This window comes from Nannospalax galili, unplaced genomic scaffold, assembly GCF_000622305.1.
Source record: "Nannospalax galili isolate Female #2095 unplaced genomic scaffold, S.galili_v1.0 scaffold95, whole genome shotgun sequence".
Taxonomy (NCBI): domain Eukaryota; kingdom Metazoa; phylum Chordata; class Mammalia; order Rodentia; family Spalacidae; genus Nannospalax; species Nannospalax galili.
The window spans coordinates 3334346-3354210 of record NW_008342393.1 but is presented as its reverse complement, the minus strand read 5'-3'; the positions used below and the strand labels follow the sequence as shown (position 1 = coordinate 3354210).

Here is a 19865-nt window from a genome sequence, read left to right as displayed (position 1 = left end):
TAATAACCACAAAGACTGGCACAGCAAACTATCTCTATTGGTACACTAGTGATACTTTTATCTAGGGGGTAATCAACAGCTATCTAATTGGACTTGAAGCCCTCTTAATGGGAGGGAACTCATGGGTGGCACTGTAAATAAAACCAAATACACATGGCTGGACAGGTCATAGATCTTAGAGAAAACCCTATCTCTGTCATATCTCTGGACAAATGAAATGTCTTACTGTATGCTAAATATGGATCCTTATATTTACAAACAAGAATGCCACATACCACTCATCAAAGAAGTCTATTTTTGCAACAGATGGAGGCTATTACAGAGTTCCACAACTGATCAAACACAGGTGATATATTATCCTTGAAAGATGCCCAGCCCTAAGTGACACATCTACAGTGGAACCTCTACACCTAAGGCTCACAAGGACAGGGGTTAGAGAGAATACTAATACATTCCTTAACTCTCACCAGTGAAACTTCCTCATACAACAGAGTGCAATGCACACAAAGGGCCACAAATGTCTAAGTTTTAAAGAATAAGAGACTGCAGAGTTCGTGTCCCTGGATAGGACTCCTATATTAAACCTCACCCACCTGGGGCTCAAGGGACCGTTGCAGAAGAGGGGGTGAAAGATTGTAAGAGCCAGGGTTGCTGCATGAACATAAGGAAACAGAGGCTTTCAGGCCCCTGGGAACTTTCTCAAATGAACTTGCAACAATGGTGTCATCATGCACAAGATCCATGCTAACTCAGCTAACTCAATCAGACAAAAATCCAGCATAGAACTAAGGAAATGGGCAGTAGGCCTCAACCTTAGCCGAGGAACTATTGGCAATTGATTACTACAGGGTGAGGGAGAGTTGATATTCTTTAAGGGAGTGACTCTAGATAGGCTGATTATATTCCAGTGGATGAACTTGTATGGATACCTGGGTACAAATACTTATTGGATAGGACTTAATAGATATGACAGAATGCATGAAATCCAGTGGGAGGGGCTCTAGGGGGGTGCAAACAGGGGAGGGAGGTCTAAATTTGATTAAGATATATTATATGAAATGCACAAAAACTCAATAAAAATAAATATACATTAAAAATCCGTTCAGTAAACCAGGGATATGGTGGTTTAGACCAGTAGTCCCAGCACTTGGGAAGGTGGAGGCAGGAAGATCAGAAGTTCAGGGTTATTCTTTACTACACAGCAGGTTTTAGGCCAACTTGGGCTAAAAGAGACCTGTCTGAAAAAAGAAAAAAATGTAGCATTTCTTCTAGATTTTTTTATACATACAAATACACATTGATATAACTACAGTTATAGCTCTATAAAACGTTTTTCATAGTATTAGATTTTTTTAAAAAGATATTTTTTGATTTCCTTAGGGTTTTGTTATACAGTTCTGGATGGCCTCAAACTCTTAGCAATCTTCCATCTCAGCCTCCTGAGTGCTGAAATTATAGGCATTACCAACTATACCCAGTTTGTTAAACTTTTCTTCTTTGATTCAGGGTCTCACGTAGGTCAGGTTGGCCTCAAACTCACTACATAGCCTTGAACTTTTTACTATTTTTATTTTATGTGTATGAGTATATTGCCTGCAATGTACCCGTGTCATGCAGAGCCCTCGGAGATCAGAAGAAGGTGTCAGAAGCCCTGGAACTGGAGTTATGGACAGAATATGCCTGTTATTTCTCTTGCAGTGAAGGCTCTTTCTTTCTTTTTCTTCTTTTCGACAGGGTCTCACTGTGTGCCTTGGCGGACCTGGAGCTTGCTCTATAGGCCAAGTTGGCCTCAAACTCACAGAGATCCCTCTTGCCTCTGCTGGGATTAAAAGCATGGGTCACCACTGCAAAGGGTACTTTCTTTGGAACTTGTTTCCTTGTTTCCAGGAGCCATCCACACCAAGAAAAGGATGCATTAAAAAACAGCCATTGGGACTGGAGAGATGACTCAGCAGTTAAGAGCACCACTTGCTTTTGCAGAGGAGCTGGGTTCAGTTCCCAGCACCCACATGGAGGCTAACAATTGTCCTTAACTCCAGTTCCAGGGGATCTGATGCCTTCCTCTGGCCTCTGTGGGCACTACATGCATGTGGTACACTTAAATGCATGCAGGCAAAACACTCATATACATAAAACAAAACAAAACCAAAACCCAAAAAATAACCCCTCCCCAAACCAAAAAACAAAAAAGCCCTTAAAAGCTCTTTTCCAGGAAAGCTGTTTTCACTAGAAGGTAACAGAAGATGACAAAGACAAGTAGGATAAAGTCAGAAGCCTGGAAGGTCCAGTGCACAGTCCATTTCCAGGGTCTCTTTCTTTCAGCTCCAACAGATACAGGTACAGAGGGAGATTTAGGGGCAGCGATTTCCATGCCTCCCTCCCTGGCATCACTAGTAAGAAGACTTGGAGAAGAGGACAGACTTTGTGATGGAGCTGTGTAGGATGCGCCATCTCACTTCTTGGGCTTGCTTTCCTCATCTGAAAACAAGAGAAATTCTGAGAGTGAGGTGTGTCTCTAAGAACTCTACTGATTTGGTAAGAATCCTGACTCTGTGATTGTACGCATTTCTTTTATGTATATGTCATATGCCTATGTATTATTTGTGTGCATACCCACATGTGTACATGTGCACATGGAAGGCACATATGGGGCATCTTCCCCTGTAACTCTCCACCTTATTCCCCAACCCCATCTTTCCATTTTTCATGTACGTATGTGTCTAAGCATATTTTTGTATGTGCATGGGCACACTCGTGTGGATGTGTGTGTACGCCTGTGTGCATGCATGTAGAGGCCTGAGTTGATGTCAAGAATCATTCATGATTGATCTTCCACCTTATTCATTGAGGCAGGGTCTCTCAGTCAAACCTAGAGCTCACTGATATGGCTAGTCTTGTTAGCCATCTTGTTCTGTAGATCCCCTGTTTCTACCTTCCAAGGCTAGAATTACATGCAGCCAGCCATGTCCACTGACATTTATGTGGGTTTCTAGAGATCCAAACTCCTGTTCCTACACTTACATAGCAAGTGCTTTAACCATTGAACCATCTCCCCAGCCTATCACTACCTTATTTTTTGAGATAGGGTCTGTCACTAAACTTGAAGCTCACTGATGAGCTAAGACTAGCTGACCACCGGCAAGTTCCAGAGATTCTCCTGCCTCTGCCTCCCTAGTGTTAGGATTACAGGTACTTGTCACCATGCCTAGCTTTTTACATGGGTCCTGGGGATTGAAACTTAGGCCCTTATGCTTGTGTGGTAGGTACTTTAGAGACAGAATCATCTCCAGAGCCCAACTGTATACACTTCTACAACCCCTCCCCCCCCCCATGTATTACAGAGTTAACAGCAAAAACAACAAAATCTGTGGTGTGCAAAATTTCACCTCAGCATCCTTGCCTTGGCACATCCACCAAGACCTTATTTTGACTAGCCCAGGAAGAAAAGGTTGCTGGGATGGACCTTGATTCAGGGATGCAGAAGCAGCATCTCGTTTTGTAATTAACAACTTAAAAAAGTTCTAAGTTGAGAAAAGAGCCTGCATGTCAACAGCTGAGCAAAGAGCTTCTGACTGTTCTTTGTCGTTTCACAATATTTATTGAGTCAGGTAGGTGCCTTAGGAACAAAGCAACAATGGAAATAACAGGCTCAGGCCTAAGACTTGCCTTTGTCCTCCCCCCCACCCCCTTTCTTTCTCTCGCTCACACTCTTGACTCTGAGCTGGATTTCAGAGGAGGGTATCCAGTCCAAATATTTTGACAGCTGGAAAGATCCTCCAGGGCTCTGTTTTAATCTTTCACACCTAGGCCTAAAAAGTCCCTTAGCATTTGCTACGTGGATATTCTCTCTCTCTGGTCTTAGTATCCAGGCTGGTCTCAAATTGAGGATGACTTTGAATTCTGATTCTCCTGTCTCCACTTCTTCAGTGCTGTGATTACAGGTATGTAACACCGCATATGCTCTGGGGTTTTTTGTTCTGTTTTGTTTTGTTTTATTTTGTTTTGTTTTGTTTGAGTTAGGGTCTCCCTTTGTAGATGAGGCTGGCCTGGAATTTCCTACAAAATCCAGGCTCTTGAACTATCAACCCTGCTTCAGTCCCTGGGTTCCTAGCTTTACATGCTTGTGACACTACACCCAGCTGGTTTTCCTGTCTCTGGTTTGCCTAGCACAAATCACCAATGTTCTCGGATTTCTTGGCTGTCAGTCTCTGGCCCTGTGGGTAAGCCTGACTGTTGAAGCCTGCTTTGACACACAGTGGGGACAGCTCTACTGCTCACCTTGTTTGCTTCTGTTGTTACCCCTGAAAGGGCAGCCGTGCCAGACACTGGCCTATTAGCTCCGTGGCAGCCATCTCTCTCATAAATAACCAGTTGTCAAGGATTTTAATGAAGACCCTCTGGAAGCCATAAATTGTGGCAGATCCTTCCAGCATCCTCTCCCTCATTTCCATCACAATATCACTCCAGAGGGACAGGGGGAGGCAGGGAAAATGGAGCCTGAGACTGGTGGAGCAGATTGGTAAAAACATGGGAGAAAGAAAAAGATGGGCTGGGGGCGGAGAACAGAGATCTGGGGCAGTTGGTCTTAGGGAGGCATCTGTTGAGTGCCGATTGATGGTGGTCACCTGGGCCCTTAGGGCACTAGTGGGGGTTAGGGAAGAAGGGAGAGGAATGGATGGCATAGAGGTTTCTGGAAGCGCAGCAGATGGGCCATTGAGTCCACCTTGGTCCCTGTATTCACTCCAGGGTGAATGTAAGCGTCAGGTCACAGGCTGCCAGTGTTCTCAGAGCTACACTAGGCCTTTGCCTTCTGCCTCCTGCCTGTGCAGATCAGCAGGTGTCTTAGTTTGTTCTTCATTGCTGTGACAAAACACTCTGACCAGTACCAACTTGGGGAGGAAATGGTTTATTTGTCTTACATCTCCCAGGTCGCAGTTCATCAGGGAGCCCAAGGTAGGAACTCAGGGCAGGAACCTGGAGGCAGGAGCTGGAGCACAGGCCATGGAGGAACGCTGCTTACAGGCTTGCTCTCCTGGCTCCTGCTCAGCCTGCTTTCTTATGCAACATAGGCCCACCTGCCCAGGGGTGGCACCACCCACAGTGGGCTGGGCCCTCCCACATCACTCATCAAGAAGATGCCCTTCCGGCATGGCCACAGGCCAGTCCAATAGAGGCAATTTCCCGATTGAGGCTTCCTCAACCCAGGTGTGTCAAGTTGACACTAAAGCTATCCAGCACAGCAGGTGAGAAGGTAATTTCCTGTACTGCAAGGAACTTAGGTTACCAGTTTAGGAGAGTAGCTCTTCAGTCAGCTGGGGATAAAGGTTCATTAATAGCTAACACCTCCTTCCCTCAGTGCTAGAGCTCAAACCCAGGGTCAGTGGATGCTGGGAAGCACTCTACCACTAAGCTATACCCCCAACCCAACAATCTTTCTGGAGTATTAAAGAGGAAAATGACTTTGATAAACACACCCTCCCTTTAGAAGGTTTATAGTAGTTGCTTTATTCCGATTAGAGAAATTCTGATAACTTAAGTGTTTTCACTTTGAAGAAATATTTTTACTATTTTGGTGGACTTTTTTTTTCCAACATAAGAAATTTTATGGCTCAACTTTTCCTCTCTGGGCAGTGGCAGAAGGCAGCCTTTGGGGATATAACTAGAGGCACATTTAGGTCATTGTCTATGTGTGGTTATGAAGGTGTTTAGGAACATGAAATAGGGCCATCTAGGGACCCAGACGTGGCACTCTTGGATAAGGGTCATGTGCCAAGGCAAAGTAGATGGTTACCCTTGCATGGCTGAGGCCTCAGTGCCTGGTGCCTTCTGACCTTGGACTCCATTGGTGGATTTCTTGTTCTATTTTGTTTTGCTTTTTGTCTTTGAGACAAGAGCCCAGGCTAGTCTCAAATTTGAGCTCCTCCTGCCTCAGCCTGGGGTAACCGATTATAGGTGTGCACTGCCATTCCTGTCTTACTGTCTCCCTTCACCTGCATTTTCCCCATTACAATACAAGAAGTCCAGGACACACTTCAGGCTCAATGTTCTCATCAATCTGCTAAAACTCTCCAGGAAAGCTTCCTGGATTAACCAGATAGGATCTACATCCTACATAGGCTCCTGTTTTCCCCTTTAATGCTTAACAGCTACAGGTTTCCAGAAAAGAAGCTGTTTTTTCTTGCTTACCTTCCCCTCAAGTGACTTGCGAAGCTTAGCTAAGGATCCGTTGTCTTACTCCTTGATACTAAATCTTTACCACAGGAATGGCCACATTTCAGTGACATCAAGTCAAGCACTTGGAAAAATTAAGAATGAAAGGGGAGTCAGGCATGTTGGCACACACCTTTAGTCCCAGCACTCAGCACTGGGAGGAAGAGGCAGGCAGAGGCAGGCGGACCTGGGTGAGATTGAGGCCACTGGTCTACATAGTGAGTTCTAAGCCAGCTGGGGTTACAGGGAGACCCTGTCTCAACACCCCCCCCCCAAAAAAAAGAGGGCTGGAGTTCCAACGAGCGCTTGCCTAGCATGCACAAGCCCCAGCACTTCAAAAACTAGATGTGGTGGTCCATGCCTCTAATCCCAGCACCTCAGAAATAGAGGAAGGAAGATCAGGAATTCCAGGCTTGCCTGGTTATGTCCAAACCCTGACTCAAACAAAACACCAGAAGAAAAATGCAAAACTAAAGTAAAAACACAGTAGCTTCAAATAGATCCTTTGTTTGATCTTTCACCAAACCCTACATTAACCTTTCCTAAATTCAAAGTGCCCCTTCCTCCCAACAGACCTGCAGGAGGATGATCATGGCGGGTGCGGGTGGCCAGGGAGGTGGGGGCGCGGGCTGGGCGGGGCCGGGTGGGGGGAGCGGTAGTCGCGCCCCTGGCGCTCGGGGGCTCAGCTAGAGCGTCCCCCGCATCTCTAGGGACAACCTCGGCGCAACCGGCCGAGGCGCTGGGACGGTTAATTAGATTCCGGACCGAGGGGGCAAGGCCGCCTGCCGCAGGGGCCAATCGAAAGCCTGGAAGGCCTTATATGCAAATATGAGGGCCGGGCGGACCAGAGGTTAGGAGGGGCGAGGGTTGGAGTTGAGGTCCTGCGCGTCTAGCAGCCAATGGGAGCCTGGCTCCGGTCGCGGAGGAGGAGGAAAGGGCGCGCAGGTGTGGTTGCCAGGGAGCGGAGCCGAGGAGCCCCGGCCAGCCGGGCCGTGGAAGTCACGGGTAAGGACGCTTGCGATGCCAGGTGCTGGTCCCAAGTCGCGTACTCCGAGTGTCTCCCTCCTGAATGCCTGGCTCCACTCGTCCCTTTGTCCCAGCAGGGCCCAGTTCCACGGGGCGACCCCGCTGCCCTTCTTGATGGCCTTCCTGGACACCGGCCCCGCACCCTGGGCGCGGTAGTCCATCACTTTTCCATCCCTGGTGTTAACGATGCCCTTCCCTGTTTCCCACACCCTGTGCCTCCTGAGAAGCAGTTCCTTAGATACCAGCATCTCCGGGACACTGGCTGAACTCTTTACTTCCTTCTTTCTCCCTCCTGGGTCCCTCTATTCATCACATTTCTTCCTTTGAAGACGCCTTCCAGAAAGACACTTTTCGTTTTTCACGCCCGGGATAATAACCCTGTGCAGGCGATGCCTCCATCCCCTTTCCAGTTTTTGGCTTTTTTCGCAGCTAGTATTTTTCACCCATATTTTAGTCTTGAGAAAGTTCTGTAGGATTCGAGACCTATACAGAAAATAAATGGAAAATATAATCTTTACATTTGAGGATGAAGTGGGAAGGTTGCCAATGTTCAGTAATTACTATTATGTGCCAGGCAGTCCAAGAAATTACTTAGTATTTATCCCAGTCCTATCACCACCACCACCACCACCACCACCATCGTCATCATTTTGTGGTGCTGGGGGTGGAACTCAGGGTTCTGGGCAAGTTCTCTAATACTGAGTCTCACTCCCATAGTCTCACTTTACAATATGAAACCCATTTTGAACTAAAACAGTGCCTTAAGAACATTAGAAATTGTAGCACAATCTTTAGAGCTACTTTGTGAGATGGACATTATACTCTTGCTTTATTTATGAAGAAACATGTATAAAGAGATGAGGGTACTCACCCACAGTCGCTGTTGCAGAAAGTAGTTGTTACAGGGCACAGTGTCACTCAACTTGCAATCCCAACTGTTTGGGAGGCTGAGGCAGGAGGATTGCAAATTTCAGGGCTACATCATGAGACCCTGTGACAAAGAAAAGAAATAGAGCTGGAATATGGATCCAGATCATTTTTGCTGTTAGTTCCCTGGGTTTGTGGAGGGTAAACAGTGAGCCATGATCCTCACTCAAAAATTGCCTCTTTCTGTGTTGCAGAATTCCTTAATTTCTAGCAAGAAGAAAGACAGCATCTGAGAGGGCAAGAATCTTACTGCTTCCAATAAATGTGGCCTGTTATTCTCTGGGCAGATCCAGTGTAATCACAAGGTCCTCCTCCACACCCTCTTTTTTCTGAGAGTCTTGCCTAGCTCCTCAGGCTGACCTGGAACTTGTCACACAGCCCTCTCTCTTGTCAATCCTCCTGCTGCCTCAGCCTCTTAGGTGCTGGGATTTATAGACATGGCCCACTGTGCTGGCTCAAAGTGCTGCTCTAATGTCAAGTTTTTATACTCCCAGTGGTCTTATATTCACAGAGAAGAGAACAAGGGGGAAATGATTGCCTGGGTTCTTGTGTCCTAGTCAGAAGGCCAAACCAGGCTAGATCCAGAGCTCTCACTGACACATCTTTTTGTTCTCTTATCCGTTAACACTTTTTCCAACAGCCAGCCTTTGGAGATCTTCGGAAAGATGCTTCTAGTAGGGAAATGAGAACAAAAAGATGAAAGGGGGATGCATGAAGGAAACCTATTATTTGGGAAAGGAGGAGGAAGTCACAGGCAGACCATACAGGAGAGCCTTCAGCTCTATATGCATTCCTAAAGACTGGAAGAAAAGTGTACACAAAGCTCAGAGATTGAAGAGTTTGGCTAACCTTTGAAACAGCTTCCTCTAGCATTCTTGTTAGCCAACCATCAAATCATTCCTTCTTCCCGTTTATAGGACACCTGTATTCCTTCAGTCTTTCAGAAGAAATCACTAAACATTTTTCTACCCTTTGGAACACTGCCAGGGGGAGCAGAGACACCAAGTGGACATAAGCCCAGTATGGTAGTACATGCTTGGAATCCCAGCACTTAGGATGTGTGTGTGTGGGGGGGGTGTTGTCAGGAAACAAGGCAAGTCTCAGCTATATAGTGAGTTTGAGGCCAGCCTGGGCTACATGAGACCCTGTCTCAAAAAATTAAAAATACTCCCCCCCAAAAAATTTAATAAAAAGGAGGATGGACCTTCGCTCTGTTTCCATGTAACCTGCAGTGTGTTTGCCGGGGCGGTCAGTGCTCATTCCCTCCCCCTGGTGGCCAACTAAGGGCACTTTCATGTTGTCTAGTATTTGGTTGGTTGCTCCTGACTTGATCTCAAAGTCAAACTTATGCTAAAAGAGAACGAAACATGAGTGTTTGTTCACTGTCTTAAGTTTCCCATTTGGAAAGGTGATCTGGAAAGGTGAGCTGTTATCTGAAAAAGCAAAGATGCCCTTTTCTGTTCATGTGTGTTACATTAGTAACACAATTTTCATCTTTTTTTTTTTTTTAGACAAGATTTTGCTGTGTAACCCAGGCAGGCTTCGAACTTGTGATCTGTCTTAGCGTCCTGAGTGTTGGAATGTAGGTACACCTGACTTCAGTTTTTTTTTGAGCTCTCCAAAGGACTTAGGTCATTTGTCTGCCTGCTGTACTTGCTAAAAGAAAGCTTATTGGGGGAAGAAGAAGCTGGGATTTGGGTCCTGACTTCATTGACTTGCTCTCTAAATATGTGCAGTTCCCCTCCCCTAGTCCAGACCAGTGATGTGCATGTGTACCTGCCTGAGAAAAATCCTCTTATAAGAAGAATAAATAGGTGCTTGAACAAGACTTTTTTCAGTAATATTCAAGAATTTCATTAAGAAGTTAGAAAATGCTCTATGTGCATTCCTGGGTTCCATCTCCAGTACCACATAAATTGGGTGTGGTTGTGCATGCCTGTAATCCCAAGAATTGGGACGTGGAAGCAGGAGGATCAGAAGTTCAAGGTCTTTCTTGGCTGCTTAGCAAATTTGAGGCCAGCCTGGGTTTAGCTGGGTTAATTCTAACCGTTGCTCTGAAATTAGAAAATTAAAATGCTTTTTGTATGGGAGTTGAGGGGTAGGGTATGGCTTGATAATAGAGTACTTTCCTAACCTCCTTGGGGTTCAATCCCCACACCATAAAAAATGAATGAATGAACCAGTGGTTTTTCATTCAGCCCTGGGGGAAGTAGCTTTTATTTTAATTGGGGCACTGATGTGGAGCTAAGTGGTAGAGCACTCACCTACCTCAGTCCCCAGTACTGCCAAAGCAAAACAAAAACAAACAAACCATCTGCTTTTAGGCTAATAATATACTGGAACAAACTGGTAAGTTTGGATGTCCATGTGGTTAGGAATATAAGCGAGAGAAATGGGCTAGATAAGAAAATACCATCTTGTGGCTTGGAGAGATGGCTCAGTGGTTAAGAGCACTGGCTGTTCTTACAGAGATACCCAGTTTGGTTCCCAGTACCCACATGACAGGCACAACCATTTGTAACTCCTGTTCTAGGAAATCTAACACCTTCTCTTGGTTCCCTGGGCATTGTGTGCATGGGTGCACTTACATACATGTAGGCAGAACATTCATATGCATAAAATAAAAATAACTGATTCTAAATATTTTATTTATTTTTATTTTATGTGTGTGAGTGTTATGCCTGCATGTAGGTAAGTGCACCTATGTCATGCAATGCCCACGGAGGACAGAAGAGGCTGTCGGCTCCCCTGGAACTGGAGATACAGACAGTTGTTAACTGCCATGTGGGTGCTAGGATTCAAACCCAGGTCTTCTGCAAGAACAGTCAGTGTTCTTAACCACTGAGCCATCTCTCCAGCCCTCCCTCCCCCCTTTTTTTGTCTTCTTGAGACAGGGTCTCTTTGTAGCCTTAGTTGGCCTGGAGCTCTCTATGTAGACCAGGCTGGCCTTGAACTCACAGAGATCCACCTGCCTCTGCCTCCCGAGTGCTGGGATAAAAGGCGTGCACCACCATGCCCGGCAGCAGTCCCTTTTTAATAAGTTTTTAAATATTTTATTTAAAAAATAACTAATTTTTAAAAAGAAGCTAAGTTACTCATCCATGGTCAAGAAAGAAAGAGTGGGTGGGATTAAACTTTTAAAAAAAAAACTTTAAAGAAAGAGAAAAAGGGGCCGGAGAGATGACTCAGCAGTTAAGAGCACTGACTGCTCTTGCAGAGGACCCGGGTTTGATTCCCAGCACCCACTGGTGGCTAACAACCATCTGCAATTCCAGTTCCAGAGGATCTGATGCCCTCTTCTGACCTCTCTGGGCATTCCACAATATGGGTGCACTTACATACACACAGGCAATACATACACATAAAAATAATAAGAGGACAGAGAGAGAGAGAGAGAGAGAGAGAGAGAGAGAGAGAGAGAGAGAGAGCCAGAGTCTGCCTCAAAAAAACTGTAAGTAAGGGCTGAGGAGATAGCCCACTGAGTGAAGTGCTTGATGTGCAAACACAAGGACCTTAGTTTAGAACCTCAGTGTGTCTGCAATCCCAGAACGGATGGGGTGGAGATATAGGCAGATGCCAGGGGCTCACTGGCCAGGCAGTCTAATCAAAATGGCGAATCTAAGTTCAGTGAGAGATCTTGTCTCAAAAAATAAGAAAATATCTGACATTGTCCTCTAGACTCCACGCATGCATGTACGGGTAAGCGACCTGCAAAAACATGCACACATACCACACATGTGGGTATGTGCATACACACACACACACACAAAATAAAAATACCAACTCTCAATGCTATAAATGTAGGAGTACTTGCCACTTGGTTTCTGTGTCAGGGTGACCATAGAATGTGAATATAAAGGAGAGAGATATTACTCAGTTGTATGTAATTGTTAGCCTTAAGGAATGGAGACCCACTTTTTCCAAAAGAAATAGAAATCTGTTTTTATGAGATACCTACATTTAATTACTTCTTAGCAAGTACTCCTATTGAGCAGCGACAGTAATAACAACACTCTCCTATGGGTCAAAGAGAAGTTTCTACAGGCTAGATTCATATACAAGTCCCCATTAGATAACCTTATAAGGGGATGTTCTGCAGGAGCCTTTGGAGAGAAGCTGGTAGGATTTGGTCTTGGGAATGAAACAGATTGTACAAAATGAGAGAACACAGGGTTTGGGAGGTTGGGGGTAGGACATGGTAGCTCACACCTGTAATCCTAGCACTTGGGAGTTAGAGACAGGGGTGTCTGGAGTTCAGGGTCATCCTCAACTATGTCAGGAGTTTGAGGCCAGCCTGAGTTACATGAGCCCCTGTATCAAAAAATGAAAAAACGAGGGCTAGAGAGATGGGTCTGCAGTTAAGAGTGCATAGTACGGGGCTAGAGAGATGGCTCAGTGGTTAAGGGTGCATTACTACAGGGCTGGAGAGATGGCTCAGTGGTTAAGGGTACATACTACAGGGCTGGAGAGATGGCTCAGTGGTTAAGAGCACTGGCTGCTCTTGCAGAGGACCTGGGTTTTGTACCCTGTACCCACATGATGGCTACGAACCATCCTTAACTCCAGTTCCAGGGGATCCGACAGCCTCTTCTCTCCTCCACAGGCATTGCACAACATGGGTGCACTTACCTACCTGCAGGCAATACATGCATACACATAAAATAAAAATAATGAAATAAAATATAATTTAAAAAATAATAAGTAAAATAAAATATTTTTAAAAAGAATTCACACTGCTCTTGCAAATTACCTGGGTTTGGTTCCCAGCACCCACAACAGATTATAGCCTTCTGTAACTCCACCTCCAGTAGATCCAGTGCCCTCTTCTGACCTCCTTCGGCACCACACTCATGTATGTACCTCCCACATACATATACATAAATAAAAATAAAATCTTAAAACAGAAAACAAAACAAAACAAAAAAAAGGAATCAAAATCAAAGCAAAACTGACCACATGTGGCAAGCACTGTCATATATGATCTTTTTTTTTCTCTTACTTGTTTGTTTGAGACAGAGTCTCACTACATAGCCCTGGAACTCACTATGTAGACCAGGCTAGCCTGGAACTCACAGAGCTCTGCCTGCCTCTGCCTCCCAAGAGCTGAGGTTAAAGGCATGCACCACCAGGCTCAGCCTCATATGCAATCTTGCCTAAGGTTTTATGCAGGTAGCTCTCATGTCATAGGTAGCCTAAAATACAGGGGAAGACTGTGGGGCGGAGGCAAAAATCCCATGGTGAACTAGTTCTTCCTCCAAAAATGTATGGATTTGGTCTCTTGCTCTATGTGCATGGGGCCCTGTCATACAAAAGCAGACGGAATTTGACTCTGTGTGCATGTGTGCGCGCGTGTGTGTGTGCGTGTGTTAGCGCGTGTGTGTGTGTGTGTGTGTGTGTGTGTGTATCATGTAACCGAGGCTGACCTACAACTCATGATCCTCTGCCTCGGCCCCACAAACGCTTTTTCTTCATGTTCTTCTTTTTGAGGCGGACAAATATAAACACCCACGATTTGTTCTTACCACTTGGGCAAAGATAACCCCCAACTCTAGAGGTCAAATTCAGGGTCAGTTTCTCCCCAAGTTAACATTAACCCTTAGGTAAACGAGCCACTCCTGTATGAAGGCTTGGTAAATAGGAGCATTGTGGAGGGCTGGGGAGCAGGGGTGGAACTGGTCATTTACCTGCAAGGAAGGGAGCAGCCCAAGGTCAAGACTTCATGTTCCTTAGTTCTCTTGAACTTTGCCAAGGGTATGCCTGTCACTGGGAAAAACTGACTCATGAGGCCCAGGTTTTATCTGTCAGTTACAGAATACAGTTCTTTTTCCTTGTACTCCGGTGTTACCATAAAGGGACTTGAGTCTGAGACAGCCATGTTTCTCAAGTATGAGGAAACAAGCACAGCCCTTGGACAGTGCAATTCTGCCCTATTCCCGGGGTGATTGTGAGCATTTAATGAGAACATGCGTTTGAAGATCCTTGGAAAAGCCCACAGAACTATCCACATAGGATAGAGCTCTACCACCACTAATGGATTAGGTTCAGGAAAAGGAAAGCACGAAGTGGAAGGTGCAGTAATATTAAAGACGTGGCTGTGGTATATAGACGTTGTCTAGAATTAGCAAGTGTGGGTTCAGAAGGGAGATGATTCCTAAGAGATTCTGTGGCTCTGGAGAACCTACTATAATTGCGCATTGCTGGTGATAGTCAGTCTAAATTGTTAAAATCTGGGAAACAGCATGGTGATTATATATACATATACATACCCGAAGCTACACAATTTTCATAGCCATATAACCCCTGAATATAGTTTTTCTTTTGTTTTGAGACAGGCTCTCATGTAGTCCAGGCTGGCCTCTTAACTAGATTAGCTGACTATGATCTCGAGCTCCTGATCCTCTTGTGTTCACTTCCCAAGTGCTAGGTAGGACTACAGGTGTATGCCACTATGCCTGGCCCTGCATGTTATCTTAAGAAAATAATCTCCCTCAAAACAAAAGCTGGATGTGATGGTGCAGAGTTGTAATTCCAGTATTTGGGATGCTAAGACAGGAGGATCACTATAGGTTTTAGATCAACCTTGGCTACACTAGTGAGATGCTGTCTCAAATAAAGAGAGAAACAAAAAATAAACAATAAAAATGGAAATCCCCAAAGAAGTAAAAGACTCTATAAATGAAAGTATGTTTCATGTTTTTCTTCTTTAAGAGATGGGATATCACTGTGCTCAAGTGATTCTCTTGCCTCAGCCTCCCCAGGAGCCAGACTCATACCACCACCCTCTAGTTGAAACTGTGTGTTTTAGAGATATTTAGAGAATATCAAAATCAGAAGCAACTTCCATTTCCAACAATAAGGCAACAGTTGGTTAAATGTAGGCAGGTTCCTTCTATGGAGTATTCATAGACATTAAAAGTTAGGAACATAGGCTGGGCATGGTGGCACATGCCTTTAGTCCCAGCACTCAGGAGACAGAGGCAGGCAGATCTCTGTTTGTTCAAGGCCAGCCTGGTCTATATAGTGAATTCCAGGCCAATAGGGGCTACAGGGAAACCCTGTTTCAAAAGACCAAAAAGCCCAAGAAGCAAAAAAACAAATAAATAAATAAAAAATAAGATATTTGAGTTAGCTATGTTGATGCATACCTGTAACCCCAGTACAGGAGAAGCTGAGGCAGATTTGCTAATTACAGGTCAGTCAGCCTGGGATAGTGAGACCCATGTCAAAAAACTAAGATAGACAGATAAACAGATAAATGGAAGGAAGGGAGGAGGAGAGAAGGAGGGAAGGAGGGAGAGAGAGAAAGAAGTAAAAAGGAAGGAAGGGAGGAAGTTTCAAAGTTTCATGGGGCTGAGGAGGATGAGAACATTTCTGGACTTGTATATATTTTGTGATTTGGTCTTGTTTTTTATTTGAAGTAGTGGTGGGAAGATGTGACAGGCTTTTCTGTGGCTGGGCTTCCTGAAGGTCTGCACCAGGCCCCGGGTTTGAATCTTCCTGTTCCATCAGCTCCACATCAGCCCTGCACACCATAAGCCACAATTGCATTCATTTCCATGTCTGCAACTTGCCCTGTGGGAAATTGATGGAGGCACTGAAACAGTTAACAGACCTCCTCAGTGCACCTCCACAGCACTCTTGGGACTGGGTCCCTCAGTTAGAAAGGCTTGAGGTTTGGTTCTGAGGCTGTCTCCAGACACTCACTTTAATTATAAGATTGTTTACCAGGTGGTGCCATGCATATCATCTCAGCCGCCTTCTGAAAACCCCAGGGGACCAAAACCAAGGCCAGGGTTGTCAGTCCCCAAGGTCAGAGTCCATGGAAAAAGATAGAATGAGCCCTTCCCTGAGCATGCACCAACAGCGGAGGTGGAGAAGCGTTGTTTTTGTTTTGTTTTGTTTTGTTTTTTTGTAAACTACAGCCAGTTGTTTTGGAACTCTGGTTTACCACCTACATGAGCAAGGGAGGGGGTCCCCCTGCAGGCGGATCCATGTAACTACTGTTCCTTCTATCCTCTCTCCACGGAGGACTGGCATTTCCCCAGAGTCTCCTCCAGGGCCAGGAAGATGCTCCAGTGCCTGACCGCTGAAACTGAAGAAGGGCTAGACTCGGAAGCGAGGGAGGACAGTTCTATAGACGAGCTGAAAGCACTAAAAAAAATCGTCACCCTGGCTTTTGTGAGAGAGAACACACACAAGAGCCTTCAGAATTCCCAGCAACATGGCAAGAAGAGGAAGAAAAAAAGGTTAGGATTGAAAGATGGAGGAGGGCTAGGGGTGGTGGGGGATCAGTGTTGATAAGAGCAGGAAGGACCTGGAGGGAGAGGGCCTTGGCTGATAATGAGATGGAAGAGGAGACACTGCGCTGAGGTTATCACCATCACCACTTTCGGCTCACATAAAAGAAGCCACTTTTAATGGTCTGTTTTATGGATGGAGTAACAGTGTGTATAATTTAGAATCACACCTTGTTCTCATTTCTATTCTGTTTGTGTTCACAATGCTTTTTAAAGAATGGGTGGGGAGACAGCTCCTTGCAGAAAGAGTAAGAAAAATTTCCTTGCATAATATAAGTACTTCTTTGTTCTGAGAATTTCACACACTTTCAGTGTCACAGGACCACGGTGACTTTCTAGATCTACCTGCAGTTTATGAATACTGGTTCTTGTTTGATATTTTGCCATGCCTTTCTAAAAGCTTCCCTTAGTGGGGAAAAGGGAACAATATTTAATTTTATTATTATTTTTTGGTCTTTTTGAGACAGGGTCTCCCTGTAGTGTGGCTGGCCTGGAACTCACTGTGTAGACCAGGTTGGCCTTGAACTCAGAGCTCCACCTGCCTCTGCCTCCCTAGGGCTGGAATTAAAGGCGTGTGCCATGACATATGCTTGGCTGGGAACAATATTTTAACCAAAAAGATAAAAATATTGTCTCTGATAGGCTGCTGGAGTAAAATGACAAGGGCAGGTAGGGGTACAGCTTAGTGTTAAAGTGTTTACTTAGCATGTGGGAAGTCCTGGGTTCAAGTCCCAGTACCATTGAAAAAAAAAGGAGGCAATGATATTTGTATGAAACTGCAAGAAAAATTAGTTGCAATTCGAATACGTAAGGTCTGCTTCATGGGCAGAATAGCAGCACTGTGATTCGATGGTTTCTGTCACTTTGCACCCCTTTGCACCCAAATCCTCAGCAATGGAAATGGCCAGACCCTGCAGGCTTAGTGAGGCAGCTGGGGCTCTCCGCAGCTCTGCCTGGAACAAGGTATTTCTGGTGCCAGGCCTTTGTGCTGGCCAGTGTGTCTGTCTCTGTCTTGCTGCTTTCCTTTTTCTCTTTTTCAGATGATTGGTGATCAATCTATCCAACTGCCGGTATGAGAGTGGTAAGCATCTGCGTACAGGGATTGGTGATGGGCACTTCTTAGTTCCCCCTACAGGCTGGGAAAGGGCACTTGTGTATGCTTCAGAATTAAAAAAAAAAAGGTGTCTCCAAATCCTGGTCCTTGGTTCTCCTTGTTCCAGATAAACTGTTGGAGGAGGCTGGGAATCCAAGAATCATGGGTTTGGGTCACAGTGATGTGCATTCAGCTATCTATAGTCTTATTTATTTGTGACAAGATGTCTTTATGTAACTAGGGCTGCCTGGAACTCACTGCGTCACCTAGGGTGGCCTTGAACTCACAGGATCCTCCTGCCTCAGCCTCCTGAATGCTAGGATTACGGGCATGCGCCATGACACCTAGTGCTATTTATAATTCTCATGGGTGGTGATTGTAGAAGATTCCTGCAGTCAATGCACCTATTTTAGAATACAAGTTACAAACCTGCAGTTTGGGAACTGAACCTGGCCTACAGGCTTACTTTGTGGTACAGAGCTTGGTGCTGGGGTTGTACTTTAAGTTCAGATTCAAATGCCTTGGGCTACTCTTGGACTCTCCTGGTTACCTACAGACACCTCTTCCTTCCCAGGCCCTTAAAGATATTTGAGTTTGTGCTGGAATCAGCTGCCTACTATTAACACTAACCAGAGCCAGGGAACAAGGATGTGATGGTCTTTGTGTGGTTTGAAATCCATGTTCTAACTTTTTCTCCCACCAATTTACCTCACTAATTAAGCCTGGCTCTAGATTATGCTTAAGGATTGGTTTACGTTCCCTGTGCATTAGGGCTTAGTGTTTGGAGAAAAGCCAAAGACCTGCTTTCTGAGAAAGGGAAGCCAGGTTAGGTCAAACATTCATCCTGTATAGCCTGGGATATATTCCTCAAAGGCTTTTCCACTCTCCACACTCTTTCTTGCTATATCCACGAGACAAGATGGCTTCCAGTTGATCTCTCACTCCAATACTCAGTCTGGGAGTGCCTAGGAAAGAAACCTCCCCCCACAGAGCTCTTTCCTGCTTCCTTGCCTAATAGGCCTTTCTTTCTTCAATTCCTTTTTCAGTGCGCAGGGTCGCCCAGCAGTATGGCCTTCGAGAGGGAGGTGAAAATGATGACTGGACTCTCTACTGGACCGACTACTCAGTGTCGCTGGAACGGGTGATGGAAATGAAGAGTTACCAGGTATTTTCTGAGTTGAAGTATGGCATCTGCCCAGTGGGGGGCTCATTTTTATCACCGTCTCCTGAGAGGATCTCATGGCACTCTACTATCTACCACTTCCACTGGACCCGAATCGTTCATGAATTTGGCTTCTTTGCAGAAAATCAATCACTTCCCTGGAATGAGTGAAATCTGCCGCAAGGACTTGCTGGCCCGCAATATGAGTCGCATGTTAAAGATGTTCCCTAAAGACTTCCATTTTTTCCCTAAGACCTGGTGTCTTCCTGCTGAGTGAGTACCCAACTACTTCCTTCTCTTCCCTACCCCCCACTTTGCTTTTCTCCCTCTTTGCCCTGGTTCTTTGGCTGCTACTTTCCCCTCCCATACAGTCTCCTATGTTTCTTGCTACTGTTCAGGAAGAAAAAGGATAAAGGTGTGTCCAAGGTTGAGAAAACACAGGCTTTGCCTGTAAAATGAGATGACAATTAGGGGCTGGGTGCCTTGGAGGTTGTAACTACAGTTGGCATGAGAGTTTGTTCTGACCCTGAAAGCTGTTGATCTTGAACTTGTTCCAGCCACTTGACTGTGCAGTTTCTGAATTTTTAAGGAGATGGGTGTGTCCAGAGAAAGTGGGTTTGTGGTTAGCACCCAGAGTGGGAGCCCTGAGGGCTGCTTAGTCTCTGTCCCATGCAATGCCATGGACAGCCACATGAGTGGTTGTGAAAGGGTGTTGCAGTGGAGAACTGTCACCATCAGAATTATATTTACATGGCTAGGAAGCCCATCTTCCATTCTCCACTGAGACTTCTACAAACCAAGAGTTCCAGGGCTGCCAGACTCTCTGTAGCTTTTCTGGAACAATTTCCAGGACTTAGCAGTAATGTCAAAGGAAGCGTGTTTTCCATTCACTTAACAGGAGCCTCCAGATTTCATGGCCGTTGTGGAGCATTGTTAACTGACTTCCCCAGTGGCCAGAAGATTACCTTGAGTTAAAACATAAAACATATGCCAGGCGTGGTAGCCCACATCTTTAATCCCAGCACTCAAGAGGCAGAGGCAGGTGGATCACTGTGAGTTCAAGGCCACCTGGTCCACATAGTGAGTTTCAGGCAGGGGTTATATAGGGAGACTCTGTCTCAAAAAGATTTTAAAAACCCATAAAACATGA

General features: G+C 45.4%; 1 protein-coding gene across 1 annotated transcript in view; it reads left to right on the top strand.

Annotated features, from left to right (window-relative positions):
• Nucleotides 1-17468: 17468 nt before the first annotated feature.
• Nucleotides 17469-19865, top strand: part of Ttll6 (tubulin tyrosine ligase like 6) — a 32304-nt gene continuing 29907 nt past the window's right edge. The window contains exons 1-3 of the mRNA XM_017799419.1: nt 17469-17541; nt 18600-18718; nt 18858-18988. Coding sequence (XP_017654908.1) covers nt 18698-18718; nt 18858-18988 — 152 coding nt within the window. The 5' untranslated portion in view covers nt 17469-17541; nt 18600-18697. The remainder of the gene's footprint in view (nt 17542-18599; nt 18719-18857; nt 18989-19865) is intronic.